This window comes from Suncus etruscus, chromosome 14 (assembly GCF_024139225.1).
Source record: "Suncus etruscus isolate mSunEtr1 chromosome 14, mSunEtr1.pri.cur, whole genome shotgun sequence".
In the NCBI taxonomy this organism is placed as follows: Eukaryota; Metazoa; Chordata; class Mammalia; order Eulipotyphla; family Soricidae; genus Suncus; species Suncus etruscus.
The window spans coordinates 39,109,105-39,127,087 of NC_064861.1; the positions used below are offsets into that span (position 1 = coordinate 39,109,105).

At 62.4% G+C, this 17,983-nt stretch overlaps 1 protein-coding gene across 1 annotated transcript in view; it reads left to right on the plus strand.

Annotated features, from left to right (window-relative positions):
* The first annotated feature begins 13,845 nt into the window (after positions 1-13,845).
* Positions 13,846-17,983, plus strand: part of ZFPM1 (zinc finger protein, FOG family member 1) — a 35,449-nt gene continuing 31,311 nt past the window's right edge. Inside the window, 1 exon segment of the mRNA XM_049786720.1 lies at positions 13,846-13,900. Within this exon segment, the coding sequence (XP_049642677.1) occupies positions 13,861-13,900 (40 nt within the window). The 5' untranslated portion in view covers positions 13,846-13,860.

Below are 17,983 nucleotides of genomic sequence, written 5' to 3' on the forward strand. Positions count from 1 at the left end.
GCCCTGCTTCTGGAGAACCCACCCCTGAGCAGCGCCCCTGAGCAGGACGGCGGCCACCCTCAGCAATGCAGTCTGAATGCCACTCTCTCTGGGGCTGGACCTCCACTGGAGACCGAAAATCTGATGTGTGGGGGGACAAGAGCCCACGTGAGGCCAGATTGTCCTGGAGAGGAGCCACCGCCGGCCCCCGAAGATCTTGGCTTCCAAAGGGGCTTCCCAGACCCCACAGCCAGCTTTGCACCCCAAGACTATGGCTCACCATGCCCCCTGGCCCTGAGGGCTCCTCCCCATGGCCCCCACAGCCCCTGTACACCAGGCCCCTATCCAGACGTGGCAACCCTTGGAGCCCCGACCTGGCAGCCCTCCACTGGAGGCAGCTTTTCAGGAGCCACATTTGGGGTCCCCCCTCCGAATCCCAAGCCCTTCTCATACCCCTTTCCAGCACCCCACAGGGCCAGCCCAAAACCCTTCTTGGACGAGGCAGCCAGCCAGGCTTACACTCAGGGGATGCCCCTGTTTGCCTCCCCAAGGCACCCTGGGGCATGGACAGAGGAGGTAACAGGCTCGCGCCCCCCCTGTCCTCTGTCCATGCCGCCCACTCCTGCACCCCCTTTTTGCTATGCCAGCCAGTCCAGCAACCTCGACTCCCCCCGGGACCTTGGTGGAGCAGGCCCTGAGACTGGAGCTGTTTCTGCAGCCCCCAGCTCCTTCTCAGGGAGCAGAACCTCCTTTGTGGACAGTTCATCCAGGATGTCCAGGACGCCCCTTTCTGTGCCTGAGTTGGGGGGCCATGGGGAACCCTCTGCCTCTCTGCCTCCGGGGCACTTTCCTGGTTCCGGCCCACTGGATTTGCCACTGGTGGTGCCCGGGAGCTCACCTACCAGGCTGCCTCAGCTCTGGGGCCCTGGAAACCCCCCTTTTCCCTCTAAGGCTCCCTTGGGCCCCACAGCTGCTGCCAGGATGATGTTCTTAGAAAACCAGTCCAGTCCTGGCCCACGGCTTAGTTTTCCCCAGGGTACTCCCTTGCCCTGGGCCCAGCTGCTGCCCCCTGCCAGCTCTGGCACCCAGCAGATGAGGATGCTGAATCCGCCTTTCCCCCCGGGGGGCCCAGAGTGGTCAGGGGGCAACCAGGGTGCAGGTGGCCCTGGGGAGGGCCTGAGGGTGCTGGGAACAAGCCCAGGGCCACCTGACTGTCCTCATGATGGGCTGAAAGGTCCTGGAGCTTCACCTCTGCTCTTTGGGGTGGGGCAGCCCCAACCATCACCCAAGGGCCACCCTCTGTCTCAGGGTGGGATGACTTCTCCCAGTGAGTCCCCACTGCCCTCACCGGCCCCCATCAAGGCTGCCAGCTCCTGCTCCTCCCTGTCCCCGACCTCAGGCAGCCCGGCCCACCCGAGCTCTGAGGACAGTCAGCATTGTGGGCCCATGGGGGTCTCAGCCTTCTTCCATGCCTCCACGAACCTCCAGGACACCCAGCTCCCAGACCACTTCCAGCCTGCTCTAACCAAAGCCTTCCCCTTCTCCCCCCGAGACACGGGGGGCACTCAGAGCACCTTTGAGAGTGGGCAGATGGCACCGTTCCCCACGGAGGGACCCCCATACTCTGAGCAGCACTTTCTGGACCAGCTGGATGTTCTGCTCACCTGCCGCCAGTGTGACCGAAACTACAGCAGCATCGCCGCCTTCCTGGGTCACCGGCCCTTCTGCAGCGCTCTGCAGGTGCCCGCGCCACATCCAGGGCCCCTCACACCCCCTGCCACACCCAAAGCACCAGCAACCGATGGGGCGACTGGCCTGTTCCCCATCCCCAGAACAGGGCCATCCTTGTTGGCCGAAGGCAAAGAAGAGGCTACGGTGAAGAACAGCCTTCTGTCGGCTGCCCCCTGCCAACTCCCCTCAGCCTTGGACCTGGACCTGGAGGATGAGGCTAAGCTGGACAGTCTCATCACGGAAGCCCTGCATGGGCTGGAGTGTCAGGCCCACAGCCCTGACATTGACAGCTGCTTCATCGACGTCTTCACCGACGAGGAGCCGCCAGGGCCCAGAATTCCGCCTGCCAAGGCCAGAACAGGGCCAGTGCCTGAGAAGAAGGCCCAGCCGTCCATGCAGGGGAGCACTAAGGAGGCCTGCAGCCAGCCCCTCACACATTCCTGCAGCCCCACAGGGAGTCGACCCAGCTCACACAGCCAGCAGAGCCGGGGCAAGCGGTTCAAGCTGTCGGTGCCCAAGAAATGCACAGCCACAGCCACAGATGCCATCATGGCCCCAGGATCCCAAGGTCCCCGCCTGCGGCCACGGAGGAGGAAAAGAAGAAGGAGGAGCAGCCGTGAGCAGAGGGAGCCTGTGGCAGAGCCGAGACGACGGGTTCGGGGCCACACGTGGGGGAAGGATATGATCCACAAGAACCAGAAGAACCAGCAGCCATCTGGCCGGTACCTCTCCCTACGACCCAGGAGGCCCCCAGCACACTGTTCCTGGGACCAAGACTCCAAATTGGACAAGGAGGACCAGGGCCCAGGGCCTCCCAGAACCCGTGTTGGGCGTCTGCCCCAACTCAGTGGCCCTCGGGGGCCACGAGGCAAGAAAAGGAAGAGGGTAGATTCAGGACCACCAGCTGCTGGGGTGCCTCAGAAGCCCCGGAAGGTGGTTCGTCGAAATAGTGGGGCCCCTCTGAGCTCAGAGGAGCAGGATCAGTCCAGCTCGGGCTCCAGCCAGAAACCGGAGGCCCATCAGCCACTGCCCAGCCCAGGGGCCAGAAACACCGAGGAGACATGTCCCCTCCTGGCCAGCGACCCTGCAGCACCTCCTGGTCTTCACTGTACTCCCATCCAGGAGGCCCCGAGCCCTGAAATCGCAGATGTGCTTCCCCAGGACACCCCCACACAGCTCCCAGTGACACTGGGAGTCCCCTTGTCCCTACTAGACTCTCTAGGCCCAGTGGGGATCCCGAAGCCCTGCTCTGAGGCTCTGACCCACCCCGGAATTGGCTCTGGCCCTAATTTAGTCAACGACCTTCCTGCAGGGTCTCCCCAGTCTCACAGCACAGTCCCTGTCAGCCACCCTGACTGGGACCTGCCCCCCATGTCCAGCGCCTCAACAAGGCCTGAGTCATACCAGCCTCCCTTGTCTCCTCTGCCTGACCCGGGCCTTGCCCCTCTGGGTGCCAGTGTACCAGAGCAGGGCGAGGACGAATCCCAGCTGGACACCAGGAGGCCAGAGAATCAGCTGCTTTCCACTCAGTTGATGCCAGGGGCCCCGGAACAGGAGCTGAGCAGGGGGGCCTTTTCCCCTAAACCGACCTTATTGAGGGTCAGCCTCTCCCACCTCGGGTCAGAAGCCAGCAGGGAAGTGAGTGTGGGGAGCACCAAAGGGGAGTGGTCGCCCCCGAAAGCAGAAGGAGACTGGGGGGTGGGCCCCAGCCTCTCCAGAGAGCCAGGGAAAGACACCCTGAAAGTAGCAGCCCCTGGCCCCCCAGCACTCTATAGACAGAGAGCAGGGCGTACCCCCAGATCTTTCCAAGCACTCAGGCCCAGCAGAGACCCACCAGCAAGTGGCCATCCTGAGGCCCGTCTGGCACCTGACATGACAATTGGAGGTGTCGGGGCTCCACCCCAGGGGGATGCTCTGACCACTGTCTCAGGGCCCAAAGCAGGCGCTTCTCTGGGGAGCTCCCTGAGGACCAGCCCCCAGGATGGGTTTGAGGGGCTCTGCCAGGTGCTGAATTCTGGCAGGACCCTTTCTCCACCCCAACTCCCTGCTATGGGCCCTGGGAACACCACAGTCCCTGGAGGTTCCCCACTTGCCACCAAAGTTCACAGACCTTCTGACCTGAAAGGGGGTAGGGGGAGCTGCAGATGGCAGCCAGATCCCTCTGTGGGAAGCACCATTAACCCTGAGTCCCCCCAGTTGGACGGGGCAGCCGGCCCAGGCCTGAAGGAGCTGATCCCGGTGGGTGGGAACAGCCTGATACAACTGACCCAGGAAGACACTCTCTTGAGTCCTTCAGGGAGGCCCAGTGACCTGCCAGGCCCGCAGAGTCCCCAAGACCTCAAGCAAAATGTCTCATGCATCCCAAAACCCCTAGCCTCAAGGAGGTCCCAGCAAGGTCAAGCTGGCTGCCCTCCACCCGGCAGGGCCCCTGAGAACCAGGCCCACTGCCCTCGGAGCTCCCTGCCTGCCCAGAAGGGGGCCCAGTCCAAAGATAAGACAAGTACCCCCAAGGGGCTCAGGAAAGAGAGTTGCAGGGGGTCCCCAAGAATGACCAGTGTTGCCCCTAAGATTCTGGACATAGTTGGGACTGCCCCCCATGTCAGCCCTGAGTCTGGGCCGGGGCTCCTGGACAACATTGTGACCTCTGACCCTTCCACAGGGTCCCCGCTGGACCTGGAAGGAGAGGCAGGAGCTGGCCAGGTCAGCCCACACACAGCTGCAGTGGCTCAGGGCCACAGAGACAGAGATGGCACTGTGCCCCCAATGTCCCCAGACTCAGAGACACAGAGCTTCAAGTCTGGAGCTGCCCACACGTGCCTGGTCTGCAGGGCCAACTTCCGCTCACGGCCCGGTCTGAGCCTCCACAGAGCCCGAAGACATGGGCTGCGGCGGGCTGGTGATTCCCAGCCCCATGTCCCCTCACTGTCCACTCTCCTTCAGGACACCCCCAGGAAAGGAAATCACAGACCACCCTTGCAGAAGGAGAAACTGAGGCAGGCACCTAGCACCCCCAGTCCCACAGCCAGGCCATCTCCCAGTGGAGAACCGAACACTCCAGACCTCCTCCAGCCTGGTGGCCTTGAGGTCTCAGAGTCTGAGGAGAGGGGTGGGCAAGTGCGGCAGGGGGAAGTGTCAGGGGAACCCTTCACTGAGGGCAGAGAAGTCCGGGCAGGTGGCAGAGCCAGGAAGCGAAGGGCACCGAGGTCTGGAAGTGCATGTAGTCCCTGTGTGAGCACTTGGAGTTCAGACACAGTCACCTCAGACTCTTTGGTTGTGACAGCCCAGCCCCCTGAGACTCACAGCTCACATCGACTAGGTGGGGAACTGGATTCCAGGGGGTCAGGAACAGCTGCAGAGGGGCTAGTTGTAAGGAAGGGGTGCAGGGCTGGGGTCATCCCTCCAGGGAGCGTGACGGGGTCACAGGCTGAGGGGTGCGGAAACCCAGAGACACCCAGCAACAGCAGAGACTCGTTTTGGATTCTCTGTCCCTCACAGCTCCCTGGGCCCAACCCAGGCGCTCTGGATTCTCATGGTTCCGAGGCAGATGCCTCCCGGGGCAGTCCAGAAGTTGGGGTGCAGGAGCTTGAGGACACTCTTGATGCCTCCTGCCCGGGTCTTGGGGAGCCTGTGAATCTGCCTGGCAACAGCATCACGCACCCCCAGCTCTCCATCGTGGGCTCACCACCACCTCAAAAGAAGGACCCTCAGGTTTCCGGGGAGCAGCAGGAAGAAGCAACGTCGCCACCGGAGCTTGAAGAGGTCTGTGACTTAGGGACCCCTGACCACCCACCCACGAACACCAGTGGCCACTCAGCTCTTTTCTGCCTGCCCAACAGCCTCGAACCCTGGGCCTCACACCCTAGCCTGTGGGCCTCCCACACCAAGGACCTGGAAGGGAACATCCCGGAGCTGCCTGTGGCCCTGGAGGAGCCTCCCTGGCCACAAAGAGCCCGGAGCCCAGAGCCACCGCTCTTGCAGCCTGAGCCCTGCGCCCATACGCTGGCCCGAGGAACCCTGGATCTGCAGCTACTCAGTACTCAGCTCAAGTCCCGGGACTTGTGCCTCCTGGAGTCCCATGAGGAGCTGGCCAAGCTCCCCAGCCTAAATGCCCCAGACTTGAGGATCTCAGTACCTCCCAGCCTGGAAACTCCCAGAAAAGGACAGAGATGTCAAGTCCAGAATGGGGCCCACAAGTGCTTGGTCTGTTTGCAGTACGTCCGTGATCCAGCCAAGCTGAGCCAAGGCCATGCCCTACCGCCCACCTGCTACATGTGTGTGGAGCGCAGGTTTGGCTCCCACCAGCTGCTACGGGAACACCTGCAAGAGAAACATGTGCAGAGCAGGGCGGGACCATGGGCCTGTGGCATGTGCCTGTGGGAGGCAGCTGATGTTTGGGCCTTCAATGAGCACCTGCAGGACCATGCACTGAGCTTTGGCCACCAGGGGCCGGGACATGGGACCCCAAGTTGGGAGGGCCACAACTCTGTCCTGAGCAGTCTTGTAGGGCAGATACCCAGACCCCAGGGAGGCCTGGCTGATGAGGTCTCAGAGCCAGAGCCGCCCAGGAGTGAGTTGCCAAAGGGGCGGGGTTCAACTCAGGCTCTGGCCCCCAACACTGGCCCCCCAGAGCTCCTGGCCATCCAGCCCTCTGCACCCCACATTTCCCTAGAGCCCCCGGATGGCCCCCACTCCCCTGCATCCCATGGCCCGCGGGCCCCTGTGACCCACGACATGTCGGAGCCCCCAGCCATGACGGTGCACCTGGGCTGCAGGGACGAATCCCGGGACTGTCACCACTGTGGGAAGAGCTTCCCCAAACCCTTCAAGCTGCAGCGCCACCTGCCGGTGCACAGCGCACAGCGCGTCTACCTGTGCCCCAGGTGCCCGCGCGTGGACGCCGAACCCGGGCCACTGCAGGCGCACCTGGCGGCGGCGCATGGGGAACTCGGGCAGCGCGAGGTGCCGCCCACAGCACTGTTCAGCTGCGCGCTGTGCGCCGACGTGGCATGCGCCAGCAAACGCGCCTTCGTCTGCAGCGCCTGCAACTACACCTTTGCCAAGAAGGACCAGCTCCGCCGGCACCTGGCCAAGCACCGCCGTGGGCCATTGCCACCAGCGCCCCTGCGCCGCGGACGGAGGCCCCGGGTCCCCCGACAACATGTGCCTCTGGACCGCGAGACAGCCTCGTCCAGCAAACGCTGCAGAGAGGTCGTTCCCCGCAGTCCCTCACGGCCCAGTCTGCCCCCACCTCTGTCCCCGGAGGACACGCACCCAGACCTGCCATCGTCCTGTTTGGATGTAGTCTCTGACCCCTTCAGCACCTCAGAGGGGCCCGGGAGTTCCCCGTCAATAGGATCCCAGGGACCACCCGAGCCTTTGTCTCCTGCCCCTGCCCACAGCAAAGGCTGCCCGCTGGCCGTGGTCCCCCAGAGCTCCCCTGGGGAGGCGACCCCCAGCGCTAGCCACTCTCCTGCCCAGACTAGACAAGGGACCAAGGAGAAGAGGGCAGGAGGGGCCTGGCCAGAGTCGAGCCGACTCTCTGGCTCTCGCCTTGAAGTCCCATCCACACCCCAGAAGAAGCCAAACTCCACGTGCCCCCCGGATGCAGGCATGGGCTCTGAGGGCTGCCGTCGCTTGTTCAAGGACAGACTGGGCGGGGCCTCCCCCAGCAAAGTCCCCCAGTTTGCGACGCAACCCAAGAAGGCCACCCGCAGTCCCCCACCCTCAGAGCCGTGCCCACAGCACAGCAGAGTGGCCGGCGGCAGCCAGCCACAGCCAGCCAGTGGGCGGCTTCAGAGCGAGGCAGCCAGCACCCCCGCCCCGGCTCGAACCCCTGCTGAAGGCTGCTCCAAGGGCGAGGAACGGAAGAAGGGTCTCGACAAGCCCCCACGGGCCCCCCGGAAGCAGGCAACTCCCAGCCGGGTGCTCCCTGCCAAGCCCAGGCCTGGGGCCCAGAACAGCAGGATCATACGAGACTCACTGGGACCGCCAACACTTGCCCTTGGGGACTCCAAGCCGCAAGGGCTGGCCAAGGCCTTCTCCCAGGTGGGCAGCCTGCACCGGCGCCCCAAAAGGGGTCCAGCTCCCCCTGGCCCCCCCAACCCCCGTCCCTGCCGCACGGCTGAGTCCCAGAGCCACCTCCTCAATCAGCTCTTTGGACCGAGGCTGAGCAGCTTTAAAATCCCTTTAAAGAAGCCTTCGGTGTAACCCAGAGTGACTCAGTGCCTGACCGTCAGGGTACATGGACACTGACATTTGCAGCTGGGCTTGGTGCTAAAACTGCTAGCTGACAGCCCCTTCACAAGATGGGAGCTTGTGAGGGGGCAGCCTTTATACAGTTGCTTTGGAGCCTGAACACCAAGAACAGGACTGTAAAGTGTTGTTGGTCTCGGTATTGTGGTCATGGGACCTAAGGACACCCTGGGCCCAGGGCCTCTTTCTGGGGAATTGGAGGGTGGGGGTTTGCAGGCTCCTGCCCTGCCTCAGAATTCTATTTTCTAGAAGCTTCTTCCTGCACAGGCCTCTGGGTTAACACTTGTGGGAACTTCCGGTGCTATTTCATGTAAAATGTGAACAAGGTCTGTGACTTCCTCCTAGTCCCACAAACACACAGCCTGTCTGTGTTGTGGCTCCTCCCTCCCTATGGCCCCCACCAGCCACGGTGCTCTGCCAGGCTCTGTGTCTTGAGCACAGCGGACCCGAGAGCTGTGTTGAGCATGCGGCCCAAATACAGCCTCTGTTTGCAAAAAGTGCCTTTTGGACTCCGACCTCCCTCCCGCCTTCAAAGCATGCCTGGCTCAGCTCGAACATGGAAGACAATGTCCCATCTGGCCACCAGGCGGCAGCATCACCTCAAAATGCAAGCTGGTCCTGGTGTCACTGCACCCCTGCAAGCACCACAGGTCCCCCAGTCTTGCAAGGACCCCCCCATGCCCATAGTCTAGATACTGCATATCCAGGGAAGCATTCACCTGCCAATACCCATCATCTACTGAGTGACAGGCACATCTACGGAGGGGTGGTCCAGCCCCCTGAGCTTCTTGCAGGGGTCTCAAACTCTATCTGGGGGCTGCAGGAATCAAAGTCGGGGTGATCCTTGAGTGCAAAGTCAGTAGTAAGACTTGAACATTGGGGGGTGTGACCCAAACAACTAGAACAAAACAAAACAAAAAAAGATTCCTCTAGGGCAGGGCCACAAAATGTACGGAGGGCCGTTTGCGGCCCGCGGGCCTCGAGTTTGAGACCCCTGTATCTGGAGGGAGGGAAAGGGGTCAACCAAACCCAAGTGGAGGGTCCTGTCCTGACTCCAGGACCAGGGGAATCACAGCCAGGAGCACACACATATATATGTGTGAACATACATGCAGCCCAGGTCAGGGGCAGAGCTACTCTGGCCATGGCCTTAGGTGTGTCTGAGGATGGGAAGACCCTCGTATGGCTGTCAAGGTACTTGGACGCTTCTGGTGACCTCTTGTGAGGTAGAGAAAGTGGCAATCATGGGGGCTCCTAGACTTTAGTTCCCAGGATGCCTGCAGCCTCGAAAACAGGAAGAGATCTTCCTACTCGAGGGTGGCTACATAGACTTCCTTTAGGAGCTATAGGGTATGGGGGGCCCTCGGGGCGCTGTGAGGACAGCAGCTAGAGGTGGGGGCTGCTGAGTTCCTGGAGGCCCCTTGGAGAACATCCCAGTCTGCTGTTTCCCAGCTCTGGGGCCCCAAGGCCACCAACCTCCCTGCCAACTGTGCTCAAGGCCGCCTCCCCCCAGCCTAGCTCAGAGAGGGGCTAGGGTGCTTTTGGATCTGGACCAGTTCCTGGGGTAGGGAGGTGGGATCCTCACCAGTGTTCTAGGACAGAGGCCCCAGTATACAGGGGACCCAGGGAATCAGTTTCCCTTCCCAGCAGGAGAACTTGGTGAATGGTGAGTGCTGTTTCCAGGAGCCCAAACTAGACCCTCCTGAGACCTCTTGCCTCCTGCATGGGTGGAACATAGGTTCTGAGCCCCCACCTCTTGTATACACAACCCCATGCCTCCAGCAGCCTTAACTCCTCTTTAATTTGCTTTGACACCCGCCAGCCAGACATGCTCCACATCACGTGTGCTTGGGACACATTATTTCCTCAAAACAGGAAGTTAATTAAGCCTTCAGTGCTGAGGGCAGTCAGGAGAAGTCCCCAGCCCGTACACCCCACTCTGCGCCCCCTCCCTGATACATCTTTTCCTCCTCATCCTCTTTGTCCTTCAGAGTCAGACAGAAGTTTCTAGGACATTCTGTGGTCCCCTGGGTCACATCCTCCCTCGTGGGGCAGTGTTGGGAGGGAAGGGGACTGGAGGGTGGGGAGCAGAGTTAGAGGAAGCTGGGCTCCCACTCTCCCCATTGGGATGACACCTGATGTGTCCTAAACTGGAGCAGCTGGGCTGGCCCTAAGAATTCAGCTGGTGGGGGCCGGAGAGATAGCATGGAGGTAAGGCATTTGCCTTTCATGCAGGAGGTCATCGGTTCGAACCCCGGCGCTCCATATGGTCCCCTGTGCCTGCCAGGAGCAATTTCTGAGCCTGGAGCCAGGAATAACCCCTGAGCACTGCCGGGTGTGACCCCCCCAAAAAAAACAAAACAAAACAAACAAACAAACAAAAGAATCCTTCTGGAAAATTTAACTGAAAAAAAGAGAAAAGAAAAGAAAAGAAAAAGAAAGAAAGCCTGTCTGACCTGGCTCATAAAAAAAAATCTTTATGGGGCCGGGCGGTGGCGCTAAAGGTAAGGTGCCTGCCTTACCTGCGCTAGCCTAGGAGACGGACCGCGGTTCGATCCCCCGGCGTCCCATATGGTCCCCCAAGCCAGGAGCGACTTCTGAGCGCATAGCCAGGAGTAACCCCTGAGCGTCACCGGGTGTGGCCCAAAAACCAAAAAAAAAAAAAAAAAAAAAAAAAAAAAAAAAAGAATTCAGCTGGTGGGGGTAGGGCGCAGTGGAACTAGAGGTAAGGCATCTGCCTTGCAAGCACTAGCCTAGGACATACCGTGGCTCAATCCTCCGGCGTCCCATATGGTCCCCCAAGCCAGGAGCGATTTCTGAGCGAATAGCCAGGAGTAACTCCTGAGCGTCAATGGGTGTGTGTCCCCCCCCAAAAAAAAACAAACCAACAAATAAAAAAAGAACTCAGTTGGGATCTGGGGCAAGAAGCTTGTCCACCCAGTGCATGGGCCCCACCACCTGTTAATCAGGGGAACAACCATGCAGGATCTAGGCCCCATGTCCTTGGTGGCCTGCAGCCAGCTGGGGGTCTTCAGAGCCCAGAGCTGAGGCATATGGGGTGGGCCACCCTGCTTGACCCCCTTGCACACGATGAGCAGCCCAGAGAAGTAGAAGTGACCAGAGGTGTTCGGCTGGGACTTTAGATACTAAGTCCTTCCTCCCAACCACCCTCCTGAAAATCCCCACTGTGTGTTCCCTTCCTCCAAGCAGAATTCCCTGCCTTTCCTAGACAGGTAGATGGAACCTGCCCTGAAGTTCTTACTTTGAACAAATCCCACTATACTCTTGTAATCATGTCACTGGTGGATTAGCAGGCAAATGGGCAGGGATCCCACCTCTTCCCCTCAGTTTCTGGGCATTTGGGTTTATACCCAGCCCAGATACCATATCCCCACCTTCTCCCCAGGGCTCCTGGAAGGCAGCAGGTGTGTGTTGTGTGGTCAGCAAAAACAGTATCAAACATGTGGTCAGCAAACATGTCTGGTCAGAGACTGCCAGATACAGGCTCCAGAGACCCATCTGAGACAGTGGGGGAAATGCAGGGGCCAAGCCTGGGATCTGGGTGTATGTTCTATGCGTCCTCCTGTCCTGTTCTACCAGGGGTCCCAGCAGGCCAAGGATCCTACACAACCCTGAGAGTAGGTCCTGGGCTAACCCAGGAGTAACCCCTGAGTGCTGTCGGTATAGTCCAGAAAGAAACAACCAAAAACCCAACAACACAATAAACACAAGTCAGGTTGAATCTGGAAGCTGATGCTAGACTCTGGGACTCCTCAGGACAACCATGAGCACCCCCCAAAGCAGGTTCACCTTTCCCAGGCTGGGGCTGTCAGTGCTGACCTGCAGCAGGCTCATTTCCGAGGCTGAGTGCGGGATGAGATGGGGGGGGGGGGGTGTTGTCTTTCCCAACCTCCAGCAGGGACTCTAGCCACTGTGGCTACAAGAGTATTTCAAGCAGGGGAGAAGACAGGTGAGCAGAGGAGGAGGCCAGGTCCTTAAAAATCCTACCCCAGTAAGATCTGGGGAGTTCAGGACGCAGAGCCTAGGAGTCCTGGGCAGGTCATACCCTTGGGGACACGACCCAGGCAGCGGGGCAGAGTTGGGACACTGAGTCCAATGAGGGTTGGGGGCAATGCCCAGAACGTAGACTGGGGCCAGAGAGATAGCATGAAGGTAAGGCGTTTGCCTTGCATGCAGGAGTTGGTGGTTCAAATCCTGGCATCTCATATGGTCCCCTGAGCCTGTCAGGAGTGATTTCTGAGCATAGAGCCAGGAGTAATCCCTGAGTGCTGCTGGTGTGACCCCAACCCACCCCAAAAAAACGTAGACCAGGGCTGGAGGTGAGGGTGAGTCTCCCTCGACCTCTGTACTAACGGGTTTTGGCGCTGGGACCCCAGACTCATATACTGCCTCCTCTGCCAACAGTTCCACAGCCCTGACCCTCGTGTGCACACGCTGGGATGCCCACTGTTGGTGCTGTTTTGGGGCGAACAGTGTCCATCTCTGGCTTCCTGGCCCACCTGGACAGGGTTAGCCACAGCCCCCACGTGCCCAGGGCTGACCCCAGAGGTGGAGGGAAAGGGCCACCCACAGGAAGCGCAGCTGGCTTCGCGCATTTACAACTTTCCGACTGCACCGGTAGGCTGGCAAAAAGGTCCTTCAGACTCCAGGTCTGAGGCAGGGTGGGGGCAGGACTAGCGGGAGAGAACAAGTGGCCATGCCTGGGACGAAAACTGAGGCCCAAGGACAGGAGAGGAGGCTTGAGGTCCGCCAAGAGACGGGTCGGGACAAGGCCAAGGTCCCAAGAAATTAGGTTCCACCGGGGAGGGGCCAGAGAGGTGGGCGTGGCCACAAGCAGGGGCGGGGCCACGAGAAGGGCGGGACCGGGAGCAGGAAGTAAACGCGGCCGGGGCGGTATCAAGATAAAGGGCGTGGCTATTGGAAGGGGCGGGCTCTGGGCCGCGCGCGGCGCTAAGAAGACATTCTAGCGGGGCCGTTGTAGGAGTGGGCGGCAGGCCCAGCGTGAAGCAGGTGGCCCCGCTTCGCTTGGTGAGGCACCCACCAAGCCCGCAGCTGGACACTGCGCCGGGACCGGGGCGGGGCGGAGCGGGTAGTGACGGCCAAGAGGGGGTGTGGGTGAGGCCGAAGCGCAACCTGAGACGCTTTGGGGGCGTGGCCTAAAGCGTGGGGCTAGGCCTAACGCTCCAATAGGGGCGTGGCCGGAGGGACGGGAGGTGGGGCCAAAGACGCTGGTGGGGGCGTGACCAGACGCTCCGACGAGGGCGTGGTCGGAGATTCCGGAGTGGGCGTGGCCTGTGGGACGGGGCGGGAGGCGAGGCCATTATGCATAGGGACAAGGCCTGAAGCGCCTCTAGGGGCGTGGCCAGAAGCGCCGTCAGAAACTCCAGTGGGGGCGTGGCCTAAAGCTCCGCTAGGGGCGTGACCGGAGAATCCTTTGTGGGCGTGGCCGGCAGCGAGGCGGTCTCGGAGACTCCGCTGAGGGCGTGGCCGGCGGTGCAGTGTGAATCGCTGGTGGGCGTGGTCGTGGCCGGAGAGGGCGTGGCCTCGGCGCCGTGTGGGCGTCTCCGGGTTGGTGACGCGAGGTCCCGCCCCGGCCCCCGCCGGCCCCGCTCCGCTGCCCGCGCTGCCCCGAGACTCCCGAGCGGCGGCGGCGGCGGCGGCGGCGTCTGCGCGCGATCTCAGGAGGCGGCACCGCCCGGCGCCCGCGCGGAGGTCCGGGCCCGGCCTGTCCGGCCTCCCCAGCGGCGGCGCGGCGGGCTGGGGCGCGCAGCGGGGCGGCCGCGGAGCCGGGGGCCGGGGGCATGAACCGCCCCGCCGCCCCGCCGCGCCCGCGCCGCCCGCCGCCGCCCGCCCGGCGCTAGAGGGGCCGCCGGAGACATGTCCAGGAGGAAGCAGAGCAACCCCCGGCAGATCAGGCGTGAGTGCGGCTCCCCGAACCCGCTCGGCCCGGCCGACCTTCACCCCGCGCCGCGCCCCCCGCGCCCGTGCCAAGCGCGCCGTAATCTAATCTCTGCGCCGGGCCGCGCACTGGGTGGGGGGGTCCTCCCGCCGCCGGGGCTCCTAAGGGGGGTCCTCCCCCCAGCCCGGGCCGCGAGGGGCTGCCCGGTCCCCACGGCCGGGGGGCTGCGGGGAGCCGGCGGCCCGGCGCGCCCCTCCCCCGCACCCCCCAGATGGAGCGGCGATAAGGCGGCCCGATGTGGGCCGAGATAAAGTTTAAAATATTCCATTCTGCAAGTCCCATCCTGATAAGATCGCTCTGTCGGGACGGGCTGAAATTGTGATCTTATCTCTCCCGGGTTGACTCTCTCGGGCTTTGTATCTAGAGGGGAGAGGGAGACGGGGGTGGGGAGAGGGGGCCCCCGGCCTGGGGCCAGCCCGGTGCGGGGAGGGGTGTGTGGGACGGCCGGGCTGGGGCTGGGGGTGAGGGCGAGTCTTCCCCGACCTCTGCGCGGGCGGGTTCTGGCGCTGGGACCCCAGACTCGTCTCCAGCCTCCTTGGCCAACAGTCCCGCGGCCCTGGCCCTCGTGCGCGCGCGCTGGGATGCCCACGGCGGGTCTTGCCTTTGGGCGCACAGCGTCTTCACCCTCTTTGGCCCCCTGGCCCCCCGGGACGGGGCTGGCCGCTGTCCCCACGCGCCGAGGGCGTGGGGAGGGAAAGGGCCACCCACAGGAAGCGCAGCTGGCTCCACGCTTTTACAACTTTCCGACTGCACCGGCAGGCTGGCGCAGGGTCCCCCAGGCCCCAGGGGGAAGGTCGCAGGGCCACCCGAGCCCCCAAGAGACAGCCGCTTGTCACCCAGGACCCCCAAAGTGCGCCTTGGAGCACGCAGCCCTCCACGCCCCGGGCCCCCTCTCCAGGCTCCAGGGGACCTGTTCCCCCAAGCCGCCTTCTCCGCCAACTTGAGCCTTGCCCGCCACCCACCCACGGCCGCGCTGGCTCCACTCTGCCGTCTCCTTCCCCTCCTCCTCCCCGTGCACCCCGGTCGGGCCCGTTGGGGTGTGCGTGTGTATCTGGGCGCGATGAGAAATGCAGATAGGGCGGGCCGGGAGATCGCGGGTCGGAGGCGATCGCCAGCGCAGATCGGACTGCACCGGAGCAGCGCCAGACCCAGCTGGGGCGACCAGGGGCGCGCGCGCGTGCGGTGCGGTGCCCAGGAGCTCTGGGGACGCTGGGCGAGGCAGCGGGGCCCATGCGCGGGAGGTGCGGGGCCGGCAGATCGTGCGCGTGAAGAGGTGGGCGCGGTGGTTCCCGCGCGGCCCGGTCCAGCCCACGCAGTGCGCGGGGCGCCGGCCTCACCTGCGCACAGGCCGCAGGGGTGCGAGGCCCGTCCGGGGCCGGGCTGGGCGGGCAGGCGCCGCCGCTCCCGCGCCTGCGAGCGCCTTTTGTTCGGCGGAGATCGATGTGCCGCGCGATAGGGCGCGAACCGATCGCGGCCGCGATAGGCGCTTCCATTTATTAACTTCAAACACACACGCGGGGGCGGCGGGCGGCCCGAGGGCGCGCGCTCTAGGGCGGGGGGCGCCGGGGGACCCCCGGCCCGCCGAGCCCAGGTCGATGCGAGCGCGATAAGGGCCGGCCAGGGCGTCCGGATGGCGATCGCCCGGCAGCGATAAGGGGCCTTATCTCTGGCCACCAGGCCCAGCCGGGTCCAGGCGACGACGGGTCCAGCGCGCCCCATCTGAGTGGCGGGGCCACGGGGGGCCGGGCAAGTTTCCATCCCAAACACACATACTGGCCTCGGGGCGGAGTTGGGGGCCAGGGTGGCACTGCCCGGATGGAGGGTGGACCCCGCTGTGTGTGTGTGTGGGGGGGGGGTAGGGCTGGCGCCTGCCCAGTACCCAATCGTGACTCCCTGTACCTCCCCCAGGGCGTCCCTCAGTCCACACGTTCAGGGCTTAGGTGACCCCTGCTCCCCAGATTGGCCTTTCTGGGGAGCGTGTCCTGTGCTGAACACCTCTTTTTTGCGTCTGGGCCCCCTACTGAGCGCTGGTTGTGTGTGCACCGCACCCTCTTTGAGGAATATGAAAGCAGTGGGGGGACGTGGGAAGCAGAACGACCAAGGACAATGTCAGGTCCAAAAAATGGGGTGCTGTGGGGGATGAGCCAGTAGTCTAAGGAGTGGGCTAGGCGAGGCCTCAGTTTCCCTCTCTGAGGATGGGACAGGAATCATCCAGAGCCCAGTGGGACTATGGGGATAGCTCCATGGGAGTAAAGGAGTCAGAGACCCCAGGGGCCGAGGGGAAGCTGGTATTGAGGCTATACCCTGGGCCATTGGGCCACCCCCCACATCACCCCATTCCCTTAGTCCTGGACAACTCTGAGGTGGGTGCTTATACACGTTGACAGAGTTCATCTACCTGATGACTAATTCCCCCATTTCCAAGCCATCGCTGCTCCCTTAGGCACCCCAGCACCCCAGAGGACCCCAACACTCTAACATCTCCAGAGGCTGTTCAACTGCTTCTGGAGACCTGGGGCAGGGGTGGTGCTTTTTTTTTCTTTTGTTTGGTTTTACTTTGGGGCCACACCTGGTGGTGATCAGGGGTCACTCCTGGCTCTGCACTCAGAAATCACTCCTAGTGGTGCTCCAGGGACCTGTGGGATGCGGGGGGTCGAACTCAGATTGGCCATGTGCAAGGCAAACGCCCTCCCCACTGTGCTCTCGCTCTGACCCTCTCAGTGCTTTGGGACATGGGACTAGGCTCGGTCCTTCCCCTCTCCCAATGCAGACACAGGGTGGGCACGGGGACTCCCAGCTCACTTGTGTCTTAAGCCTCACACTGGGGACTTTGCCATCTGTATCCTTACTTTCCCCAGAAGAACAGGCAGCACAGCACTGTGGTGTGACTGGCCCTTGGCCACCGGCTCATGCTGGACCTCAGTAACACTGGGTGTCTTGTCCATCCCAATGACCTATGTGAACATTGGTCACATCATGGGAGGAGAAGTGACTTGTTCCCTAGACCCGGCGCCTCTGCCTGCCTCAGTCCCCACACCTGTGAAATGGGCCCCCCTTTCCAAGACACACTAGTGTGCAGCAGGGCCCCAGGCTCCTGGCCTGCCTGGCTGCCCCCCAGCCCACCCCACCTCGGGGTCAGCAGGAGTTCTGTGTAGTACCAGTTCCAGGGATTTAAATGGGTCAGTTGAGGAAGAAAGAAGGAGGGAACGTGATGCCATTAATTGTGGCCTTATCTCCTGTTTCTATGCCAACCAGACGGCCATGGACCTGGCGGCCCTGAACAATCCTCAGCCTCCGCCATGAACAGGCCCCCCAGAGGGGCTGCTGCCCACGGTCACTTTCACCCTTTGGATACTACTTCCCCTCCACACCTTCCTGGAGCTGCCCTGACCCTATTTCACAGAGAGGGAAGCTGATGCCACAGCCCCTGACCCACTGCCCACCAGGACCAGGACTGGACAGCCCTGTGTGTCCTCCCCGCCAGCTGTTGGAGCCTTTCGGGAAGTCACCCTCAGGCTGCCCTCCCAGAATTAGTTGCCACCTAGCTCTTCTCCCCTTCCTACCTCTGCAAAGGGGGTCTTCTAGAAAGCTTCCATCAGGTTCACAGCTGAATGGATATAGACCCTGCTGGCCACTCTAGAGGCCCCAACCCAGCCCAGAGTGAGCTTCGGTTTCCTCATCTGCAAATGTATCCCCTGGTCTTCCTTCCCCCAGGCAGTGCTTGGTGTTGTTCATCCAGACAGGGTCTTCCCAGCCTAGTGTTCACGCCTGGGCTCTGTGCTAGGACCATCAGCAGCACAGTTCTGCCCCCTCACCCCATGGGGTGACCCTGCTTCACTCCAGTGGCTCAGCTGTCAGCCTGGGGTTCACAGTGAATCCTCTGGGGGCCCTTGGACTTTCCAGGTACACTTTGCAGGTGAGGAGGGGCAATGGGTGGGGCCCCAGCAGTAACACAGCCACGATGCCCATGGCCTCTTGAACATAGCCTGGTACTGCCCCTTTAACCTTTCTGCACCCCCATGAGGCAACCCAGTCTTCAGC